The 11,504-nt window shown below is 47.3% G+C and overlaps 1 protein-coding gene across 1 annotated transcript in view; it reads right to left on the reverse strand.

Moving 5' to 3' along the window:
- Positions 1 to 8,553, reverse strand: part of tgfbi (transforming growth factor, beta-induced) — a gene marked incomplete at its 5' end in the record, with an annotated part of 38,923 nt that extends 30,370 nt beyond the window's left edge. The window contains 7 exons of the mRNA XM_079671355.1: positions 896 to 1,108; positions 1,678 to 1,819; positions 2,761 to 2,907; positions 5,284 to 5,448; positions 6,918 to 7,075; positions 7,218 to 7,369; positions 8,534 to 8,553. Of these exons, the coding sequence (XP_079527481.1) occupies positions 896 to 1,108; positions 1,678 to 1,819; positions 2,761 to 2,907; positions 5,284 to 5,448; positions 6,918 to 7,075; positions 7,218 to 7,369; positions 8,534 to 8,553 (997 nt within the window). The remainder of the gene's footprint in view (positions 1 to 895; positions 1,109 to 1,677; positions 1,820 to 2,760; positions 2,908 to 5,283; positions 5,449 to 6,917; positions 7,076 to 7,217; positions 7,370 to 8,533) is intronic.
- Between the last annotated feature and the right edge of the window lie 2,951 nt (positions 8,554 to 11,504).

Below are 11,504 nucleotides of genomic sequence, written 5' to 3' on the forward strand. Positions count from 1 at the left end.
TGAATGGGGGTCTCCTCCTCTAAAGGGACAGGTCAGAGTCTGACTCACTGAACGGGGGTCTCCTCCTCTAAAGGGACAGGTCAGAGTCTAACTCACTGAACGGGGGTCTCCTCCTCTAAAGGGACAGGTCAGGGTCTAACTCACTGAACGGGGTCATATTTGCCAACCCTCCCGATTTCATTGCCCTCTCCTGGTTTCCTCCCGGGTCATATTTCTCCCGATTTCTGACAAAATCAGATTTACTCAGGACTGTTTCCACTCGGACTTTAATACAGCTACACCATTGTTTGGTTTCCATGGTAACACGTCTCTTTAGCAGCGCGCGGAACTGAGGGTGAGGCAGATATTCACAGAAAACTGAACAAGAATCGACAACTCGACCCTCCGTTCACTCCTTTCCTGTCCAGCCCACACGAGGCAGTGCACTTACAACTACAATAAGCATGTTAATGTTAATCAAATACAGCTCCGGCGATCCACTAGCCCCCCCACCCCCCCCCTGCGGTGGTTTTGAAATGCTCACGATTTCTGAGGTCTCAAGGTTGGCAAGTATGGGGTCTTCTCCACTAGAAGGACACATGGAGCCCAACTTTAGATTAGTTGTACCATTGTTTTCTAAAAGTATTCTCAGTAGTACCTTCAGTGCTAGATGCAGTACTGACTGTATCAGCAGCTCGCTGATGTATTGGAGCACTATTAGCAGTATTAGCAGTATTAGCAGTATTAGCAGTATTAGCAGTATTAGCAGTATTAGTAGTATTAGCAGTATTAGCAGTATTAGCAGTATTAGCAGTATTAGCAGTATTAGCAGTATTAGCAGTATTAGCAGTATTAGCAGTATTAGCAGTATTAGCAGTATTAGCAGTATTAGCAGTATTAGTAGTACTTGCAGTACCTGAATCGGGTATCAGCAGCTCACTGATGTAGTGGACCACCCCATTGGTCCCCAGCTGGTCTCTCTTGGTGACCACGGCCCTCCCGTTGAGGGTCATCTGGTCCCCCTCGCAGCCCACCTCCAGCACGGAGCCCTGCAGGGTCTCCATGGGGGTCCCGGACACGATGGACTCGGCGCATTGCATGTGCTTCAGGATGTGGTAGTTCAGCAGGTCTGGGGGGGGAGAGTCAGGTTCTGGTCTGTAGGTGGTCTGAACATGGATGTTTAACAACAACTGAATACAGCGTTGGAGGCGGGGCTTGTCCTTTCCTATGAGAGCTGCTCATTGGCTCATGAAGACAAAATGGCCTGAGGTTCTCCAGAACATAACGTCAAAGATTACCCATCATGCCTTGCTGTCAGAGCAGAAGAACCCGTATGTCCCCCTTAAACCCCGCCTCCTGTTATTAAGCCCCGCCCCCGAGCTTCCACTCTCGGCTCAGTAGAATGAATGGAGGGAGAAAATAAATCTAGATTCGGCTTTTAGTGCATTTTACAACTTTAAGGACCGTATGATTCTAATAAGGGCTTTAAAATAGTTCATACTGGGTAGTTTATTTAGTTAGACAACCCTTTCCCCATGTTATTCAGTGGGGAACAGTATCTCTGTCCCAGTGACGTCACGGACTGATACGGAAGTTGTAGTATCGCCGTTTGGCCACTAGGAATATTTTCCTCAGAGCACTTCCTGGGGGCTTTGTACCGCCTGATAATGAGTCTGACCTTTGACCCTCAACACTCACCTCTCAGAGCCACAGGGTCTCCCAGGATGCGGTTCAGGGTCTCCTTGGGGATCTTGTCAAAGGCCTCGTTGGTCGGAGCGAACACGGTGTACTGCCCCTCCCCCTCAAGCATGGTGCTGAGCCCCGCCGCTGCCATTGCCGTCTGAGGGACAGGAAGTCAGAGTCAGGGACAGGAAGTTAGAGTCAGGGACAGGAAGTCAGAGTCAGGGACAGGAAGTCACAGTCAGGGACAGGAAGTCAGGGACAGGAAGTCACAGTCAGCTGGGGGCTGACTGAGGACTCAGGAAGACCCTGCTGAATGTCCTCTTCCAATCTGAGAGCAACATGCTAACAAAGGTACCCCAACTGTAGCTGTGAACATGACAGGATGTGTGATTACCTAGAAGAGCATCAGGACTGTTTGAGGCATATGATAGCTATGTGATTAACATGATGATTCAGCCTCTATGGAGAGAGACATATATCAAGCATGCTCATTTCTGACGTGGAGCTAATCTGAAGTAAACATTGAATACTGCTTTCTATTCCTCCATCTTGTGACTGTGGAACTCCCTCTCTTGGATATCAGCATGTGAAGGACACTGTTCAGGAACTAGTTGATGCTCTGTATGTGATGACTACTTCCATTCTGGAGAGGATCACAGATACATGGATCCTGAGATTCAAGCTCAAGCTGGGGACCAGGGATTATTAACATTTTTGAGATTTTGAGAAAAAGTCAGAAATTAAAAATGTTGAGAAAAAGTCAGAATCTTGAGATTTTGGGAAAAAAGTCATAATTTTGAGAAAAAAATCATAATTTTGAGAAAAAATCTGAATCTTGTGATTTTGAGAAAACGTCAGAATCTTGAGATCAGCATGTGAACGACACTGTTCAGGAAGTAGCTGATGCTCTGAAGGATCACAAATCTGAGAGGATCACAAATACATGGATCCTGATTGAAGCTCAAGCCGGGAACCAGGGAGATGATTCTAACATTATCTTCTATAAGAACCATGATGCAACGCTCAGCCCCGAGACTGTCCCTCGTCTACACATTAGATATAAGATGAAGATGAAGAGGGTGAATGAAGGTGTCTCACCCGCAGTGTCTCCAGATCATCGTCCACCTCCAGCAGAGTGTTGACGGTGTTGGAGATGGCGGTGATGACGCGGTCCACAACGTGAACGATCCCATTGGTCGCATGCTGGTCGGGTTTAATGAGCCGCGCACAGTTCACTGTCACCACCTGAGGACCAATCAGCTGTTAGAGTGAGTTACAACCTGACGACCAATCAGCTGTTAGAGTGAGTTACCACCTGAGGACCAATCGGCTGTTAGAATGAGTCACACCGGATGGCATCATTGGTGTTTACTCACGTCACTCAAACTGGACTCGCTGACAAGGAGGCGGGGCTTGTCTCCATGTAGATATCAACAACAACATGATGTGAATATATATATATATTAATGCTGTCAAAATTATCGCGTTAACGGCGGTAATACATTTTTTTAATTATTTGCGTTAAAATATTTAACGCATTTAACGCATGTGCAGAATGGCCCGCCCCATACATCCCACCAGTGGCAGCGCCAGGGTATGGCTGGGGTAGGCCACACCCATACCAAAAATGGCTTAGCCCCACCTTAGCCCCACCATGAAAAATGATGTTAAAGTAAGCAAAATAAAGTCTGCCAACTCGCGCGGAGTAAATCACGCAGACAGCAGTTAGTCAGATTGATTTCAGTAGCCACTTGTCTGGAAATACCGAAGACCAGAAACGGTTTTGAAAACTTTTGTCACGTAGTGATCGTCTTCTCAATAGAACATCTTTGATAATGTCTTCTGGCCAATCAGAATCAAGATAACGACGTGGTGTTGTTGCAGGAAGTCCCTACGGAGAATACTTTTGCTGTAGTACAGGGGTGCACATAACTGGTAAGCAGGTTATGTGCGTGATCTGAAATGCGTACCGTCACTTGTGTCACAAAGCGCATTTGCGTACCGACGTACTTGTGAGGCTTTTCCAGAAGGCGGTCAGATCACCGGACGACAGAGTCGGTCTCCGTGTGCACAGACAGGGCTGCTGTTAACGTCGGTCTGTACAACGCCAACCGGCTGCGGAGGGAGACTCCCCCCCTTCACTGGAGAACTGCGCTAAAACAGCTGATCGACCCCCCCCCCCCGTCGAGTTTCCTGAAGTACTCCACTAGCCCCCCCCCGTCGGCTTTCCTGAAGTACTCCACTAGCCCCCCCTGTCGACTTTCCTGAAGCACTCCACTAGCCCCCCCCCCTTCGGCTTTCCTGAAGTACTCCACTAGCCTCCCCCCCGTCGACTTTCCTGAAGTACTCCACCAGCAACTCCCCGTCGACTTTCCTGAAGTACTCCACTAGCAACCCCCCGTCGACTTCCCTGAAGTACTCCACTAGCAACCCCCCGTCGACTTTCCTGAAGTACTCCACTAGCAACCCCCCGTCGACTTTCCTGAAGTACTCCACTAGCAACCCCCCGTCGACTTCCCTTAAGTACTCCACTAGCAACCCCCCATCGACTTTCCTGAAGTACTCCACTAGCAACCCCCCATCGACTTTCCTGAAGTACTCCACTAGCAACCCCCCGTCGACTTTCCTGAAGTACTCCACTAGCAACCCCCCGTCGACTTCCCTTAAGTACTCCACTAGCAACCCCCCATCGACTTTCCTGAAGTACTCCACTAGCAACCCCCCGTCGACTTCCCTTAAGTACTCCACTAGCAACCCCCCATCGACTTTCCTGAAGTACTCCACTAGCCCCCCCCCCCCGTCGACTTTCCTGAAGTACTCCACTAGCCCCCCCCCCCCGTCGATTTTCCTGAAGTACTCCACTAGCCCCCCCCCCCCCGTCGACTTTCCTGAAGTACTCCTCCGTTGATAGAAATCAACACGTAATGAATTAAGACCCCACGGTTTGATGATTGATAGGTGTGTGGGCTGTCTTTCATTCTGACACAAAGAACAATGTTATAATAAACATACTGTATGTTAAATGGATATATCCGCCTTCTTTCATTTATCTTTCCATTCCCACAACAATATACAGAAAGAAATTGCATATTTTGGACATAGTTCGAATGGTGATTCATCTGACGAATTAATTTTAAAGCTGTGATTAATCTGATTAAAATGTTTAATGGTTTGACAGCCCTAATATATATATATACAGTATATAGGTGTCTTGGGTTGATTTCCTAACAGTTTAAATTCACTAACTACTAAATGGTCTCGGACAGAAGGGTCGTCTTGACCTTAGGTTTATCGTCAGCATGTGTTCGAGTTTCTCCCGTCTGGCCAACCTTTCAAAAGCCTGTAATGTCAATTCTAGCTGAGACCATTTAGTCTTTTTCCTGAACAAAGTGCTTGTTGTAACGTGGTCAGATCTTTGAACTCCATCTGTCCTTCAGCTGGAAATAGATTCTGTTACATATAACTCTTTACTAAATAACACAACTTTGGTTTGAACTCCTATTTGTTCCTGTTGCACCAGAAGGTGCTTCAGTGTGGATACCTGGAGCAACTTCTATCTGTGTGTGTGTGTGTGTGTGTGTGTGTGTGTGTGTGTGTGTGTGTGTGTGTTTGTGTGTGTACCCCGTTGCTGTAGTGGTGGATGTGGACGTGCAGGTCCTGGTACATGGAGGAGAACGATGCTCCGTGCTTCAGCTCCTCTGAGGTCAGCCTCCGGTCCACCATGTGGTAATGCAGCGCGTTCAGGAGCTCGATGTTCACGTTACTGACCAGAGCGTCCAGGAGCTCCTGCACACACACACACACACACACACACACACACACACACACACACACACACACACACACACACACACACACACACACACACACACACACACACACACACACACACACACACACACACACACACACACACACACACACACACACACACACACACACACGTATGTCCTGTAAGCCAGTGCTTCTCAAAGTGTGGTCCGTGAGTATATTGGTAACATTTCACATTTTAAATAAATGCTTTTAAGTTTTCTGCACTCTCGTGGGAATATCTCCCCAATGGAGCGCCACACCTTCCTCACACGTGATGCCACTTGTTTGTACCATTTCCAGGCGATTTGTAATCTGTTCTAGAAAAACGATTTGGTTTTTTTAGATTTCAAGAAGCGTATAAAACAAACAATGGATATCTTTGATGAACATGTATCCTCACTGGATGTAGATGTTAGGAGTGGGATAGAGAGTCTGTTGATGATCAGAGGCTGTGGTTGGGCCAGAGCATGCAGGCCGGCCCGATAGTCACCAAGGTTCAGGCGAGCCTCACGTGTGAACAAAGGGCTCAGACCTCAGAGAGTTCCACTTGGGCCTGCGGACATAGTTCATCTGTATTTAGTTTAGAAAATCCACAGCGGAGGTCTGTGTCGTTCTACGTGTTTGCATTTCTCTCAGTAGCCAACGCTCTGAGAGTCTGTTGGAAATAAAGTCTGTAATAAATGCAGTCTACATTTCATAAGAGGTGGAAAACCTGAGAGCATTTTAAATCTCATTTGAACGAAAGGCTGATATAAGCTTTAGTTGTATTTGTAGTGTTGATTTAATGTGCGAACGAGGCGATGTAGAGAAGCTGTCATTATCAGGCTGTCATTTGTTATAAACTGTTGGAGTGGCGAGCAGGCCTTTTGTTTGGGGGTATTTGTGAGTCAGGTGGTCCGGGAGGGTTTTTATTGGTTAAGTGTCCTTGGTCTGAAAGAGTTTGAGAAACACTGCTGTAAGCAATGAGAGGGAGGCTGGAGGACGGATCCAGCTGGGTGTGCTCTGCATAGCAGTGGAAGTGAATGCTGGATACAGACACAGGGGCTGTAAAGGGACTCAGTTCCCGAGCCGAGGACCCTCTGTCTCCCCCGCTCAACACTGTCATCTCCAAAAGCCCAAAACATATTTTAGAAATGAAAGAAATACATAGATAGAGGAAGTGGATCGATGGTGAAGAGGAGAAGCCCCAGGACAGAGCCCGGTGGGGGCTGGAAGTGGCTTTGAGTGGAAACCTTTGAGTGGATGGACTGAGTGCGGTGTGTGTGTGTGTGTGTGTGTGTGTGTGTGTGTGTGTGTGTGTGTGTGTGTGTGTGTGTGTGTGTGTGTGTGTGTGTGTGTGTGTGTGTGTGTGTGTGTGTGTGTGTGCGCGCGCACGCGTGCGTGCGTGCGTGCGTGCGTGCGTGCGTGCGTGCGTGCGTGTGTGTGTGTGTGTGTGTACTAACAGTAGGCAGAGCGGCCCAGGCCTCGTTGCTCGGGGCGAAGAAGGTGAAGCTCCCCGGACCCTCGATCTCTGGCCTCAGCTCAGCGCGCTCAGAGTACATCTGAGTGGTGGAGGCCCCCACCACCCCCAACGTGTTGTAGATGTTCACCAGGGGCAGCGCTGCACACACACACACACACACACACACACACACACACACACACACACACACACACACACACACACACACATAAAATCATTGTTATTATTATTGTCATTATTGTTGTTGTTGTTCTCAGAGGTCAGAGGTCAGAGGTCACACCTGCAGGGCAGCCCTTCTCCCCGGGGATCTTCTCGTACCCTGGACAGCACTCGTAGCTGATGACCCTGAGGAGAGACAACACAACGCTCACCAATTTTAGATTTCCACCCCTTTTGACTCTTCTAAGAATGTTCCCTTCTTGCTCCGACTGCCTTCATGAGATCAGCTGTTTGGAAACAGGAAGTCTCCTTTCTCCATTCAGCAGTTCAGCTGGACGGATACATACTTCAACAGCAGTGTGCTTACAGGCTGGAATAAAGTAAACTGATGACCTGCAGCAGGACTGAAGACCCTCTGAGAGCTGCTGGTGTTCAGAGGGGTCTGCTGAGACTCTCTGAGAGCTGCTAGAGGGGTCTACTGAGACCCTCTGAGAGCTGCTATAGGGGGGTCTGCTGAGACCCTCTGAGAGCTGCTATAGTGGGGTCTGCTGAGACCCTCTGAGAGCTGCTATAGAGGGGTCTACTGAGACCCTCTGAGAGCTGCTATAGGGGGGTCTGCTGAGACCCTCTGAGAGCTGCTATAGAGGGGTCTACTGAGACCCTCTGAGAGCTGCTAGAGGGGTCTGCTGAGACCCTCTGAGAGCTGCTAGAGGGGTCTGCTGAGACCCTCTGAGAGCTGCTATAGAGGGGTCTGCTGAGACCCTCTGAGGGCTGCTATAGAGGGGTCTACTGAGACCCTCTGAGAGCTGCTATAGAGGGGTCTACTGAGACTCTCTGAGGGTCCGTGACAGTTTGTTTTCATCTGATTTCAAATAAACAAAGTCTTGGTTTTAAGAATATTAAACTTGTTTCACCAAATTCAGATGATAAATACAGCTTGAAGCTAAGGCATGATTACAAGAGGCAACCTAACGTCACAGCAGACATACAAACAGCCGGTGTTTCTCGTGAGGGTTTCCCCGGGAAACAAACACAATACACACAAATGCGTCACAGATTATTTTGTGGTATTTGAAATCATGCACGCAGCTTGTGACGTAATTAGGAGTCTAGTGGACGGTATCAGTACTACAAGTAAAACAAATATATATATATTTTTAATTATTAATTACGTTGTTTATAAATTAATCTGAGGGCCGCAAAAAAAGGAGGTGGGGGCCGCATGCGGCCCACTGGCCGCCATTTGCCCATCCCTGGTATAGACAGTTTGTCATCACGGGGCCGACACGGACTTCAGAGCCCGAACACTTTGAAACCGGCTCCCAAGGTGGGTCGGTCTGAGGACGATACGCTTGCAACTCCGCGTGTACGCCCAAGACGATCATTTCCTGAATCGATGACGCCTTAGCCCCGCCTCTCCCCGCCTCTGCTGCTCACCCCTGCGTCACCCGCGTCATTTGCTGATGTTTAACCAGACTCAGATGTGGCTCAGATAGAGTTCTGAATGGAGCATTGTGATTGGCTCCCCTCTCTCCACATGGTGGTGTAATGGAGCATTGTGATTGGCTCCCGTCTCTCCACATGGTGGCTGTAATGGAGCGTTGTGATTGGCTCCCCTCTCTCCACATGGTGGCTTTAATGGAGCGTGCAGCACTTCCTGGACAGATTTCCATAATAAATGTGTCCCAGCCGTCTGGCTCATAAAACTCATTTCCTCAGAGAGAAGAGGAATCTGGAGGAGAGCGGCCAGGAAAAACACAGAGCCCCTTCCTGTCCCGCCAAAATAAAGCTTCAGAGCGGGAGCTCAGTAAATCACTGCTCTCCTATACTTTAAAGAGTCCTCAGATATCAGTCTCTACGTCTCACTGAGAAAAAATAAAGCTTTAAGATTCAAACTATACATAGTAAATGCATTTCCTGCAGGAAATCTACTTTAAAGAGTCCTCTCCTGCTGATGTTCAGGTGTATATCAGTATGTAGTGTCTCTACTTTAAAGAGTCCTCTCCTGCTGATGTTCAGGTGTATATCAGTATGTAGTGTCTTTACTTTAAAGAGTCCTCTCCTGCTGATGTTCAGGTGTATATCAGTATGTAGTGTCTCTACTTTAAAGAGTCCTCTCCTGCTGATGTTCAGGTGTATATCAGTATGTAGTGTCTCTACTTTAAAGAGTCCTCTCCTGCTGATGTTCAGGTGTATATCAGTATGTAGTTACTCTACTTTAAAGAGTCCTCTCCTGCTGATGTTCAGGTGTATATCAGTATGTAGTGTCTCTACTTTAAAGAGTTCTCTCCTGCTGATGTTCAGGTGTATATCAGTATGTAGTGTCTTTACTTTAAAGAGTCCTCTCCTGCTGATGTTCAGGTGTATATCAGTATGTAGTGTCTCTACTTTAAAGAGTCCTCTCCTGCTGATGTTCAGGTGTATATCAGTATGTAGTGTCTCTACTTTAAAGAGTCCTCTCCTGCTGATGTTCAGGTGTATATCATTCTGTAGTGTCTCTACTTTAAAGAGTCCTCTCCTGCTGATGTTCAGGTGTATATCAGTGTGTAGTGTCTCTACTTTAAAGAGTCCTCTCCTGCTGATGTTCAGGTTTATATCAGTATGTAGTGTCTCTACTTTAAACAGTCCTCTCCTGCTGATGTTCAGGTGTATATCAGTCTGTAGTGTCTCTACTTTAAAGAGTCCTCTCCTGCTGATGTTCAGGTGTATATCAGTATGTAGTGTCTCTACTTTAAAGAGTCCTCTCCTGCTGATGTTCAGGTGTATATCAGTGTGTAGTGTCTCTACTTTAAAGAGTCCTCTCCTGCTGATGTTCAGGTGTATATCAGTATGTAGTGTCTCCACTTTAAAGAGTCCTCCCCTGCTGATGTTCAGGTGTATATCAGTATGTAGTGTCTCTACTTTAAAGAGTCCTCTCCTGCTGATGTTCAGGTGTATATCAGTATGTAGTGTCTCCACTTTAAAGAGTCCTCTCCTGCTGATGTTCAGGTGTATATCAGTCTGTCGTGTCTCTACTTTAAAGAGTCCTCTCCTGCTGATGTTCAGGAGTATATCAGTCTGTCGTGTCTCTATTTTAAAGAGTCCTCTCCTGCTGATGTTCAGGTGTATATCAGTATGTAGTGTCTCTACTTTAAAGAGTCCTCTCCTGCTGATGTTCAGGTGTATATCAGTATGTAGTGTCTCTACTTTAAAGAGTCCTCTCCTGCTGATGTTCAGGTGTATATCAGTATGTGGTGTCTCTACTTTAAAGAGTCCTCTCCTGCTGATGTTCAGGTGTATATCAGTCTGTCGTGTCTCTACTTTAAAGAGTCCTCTCCTGCTGATGTTCAGGAGTATATCAGTCTGTCGTGTCTCTATTTTAAAGAGTCCTCTCCTGCTGATGTTCAGGTGTATATCAGTATGTAGTGTCTCTACTTTAAAGAGTCCTCTCCTGCTGATGTTCAGGTGTATATCAGTATGTAGTGTCTCTACTTTAAAGAGTCCTCTCCTGCTGATGTTCAGGTGTATATCAGTATGTAGTGTCTCTACTTTAAAGAGTCCTCTCCTGCTGATGTTCAGGTGTATATCAGTATGTAGTGTCTCTACTTTAAAGAGTCCTCTCCTGCTGATGTTCAGGTGTATATCAGTCTGTAGTGTCTCTACTTTAAAGAGTCCTCTCCTGCTGATGTTCAGGTGTATATCAGTATGTAGTGTCTCTACTTTAAAGAGTCCTCTCCTGCTGATGTTCAGGTGTATATCAGTATGTAGTGTCTCTACTTTAAAGAGTCCTCTCCTGCTGATGTTCAGGTGTATATCAGTCTGTAGTGTCTCTACTTTAAAGAGTCCTCTCCTGCTGATGTGTCTGAGTCTCTTCACTCAGGAAACCCTGCAGCGTCAAATCACAGCGGCTGTAAAATGTAAACACATGGAGCTACTGAGTGTGTGTGTGTGTGTGTGTGTGTGTGTGTGTGTGTGTGTGTGTGTGTGTGTGTGTGTGTGTGTGTGTGTGTTGGCTCACACACGGCACTGATTATTCCTCCAGATGGAAACTGGACTCCTGTTCAGCACATAAACAAAGATGGCCTCCGAGCAAGCAAACATCAGTAAGTCACGGGTCGGGGGGGGGGGGGGGGGGGGGGGGTGGGGGACCTTCCGGAAGCTTCCAGCGGGACGTCTAAACACAGTGTAACGTTTAAAGAGTCCCTCGCTGCACTCTTTAAATCAGAGACCTGCAGAAATGGAGTCTGAACAAAGAGCTGTGTGTGGCTCCTGGACTGAGGGGGGAAAGTCAATAATGACATTCACTCAACTTCTGTTCTGAAGTATTTCAGAGCTTTTGTTACTTCATAGTCCTCTCCTACTCTCCTACTCTCCTACTCTACAGAGACCAGGGGACACTAAAGAGTGAGGCACACAGCTGGAGACCAGG

The sequence above is a fragment of the Notothenia rossii genome (assembly GCF_949606895.1).
Source record: "Notothenia rossii genome assembly, chromosome: 3".
Classification (NCBI taxonomy): domain Eukaryota; kingdom Metazoa; phylum Chordata; class Actinopteri; order Perciformes; family Nototheniidae; genus Notothenia; species Notothenia rossii.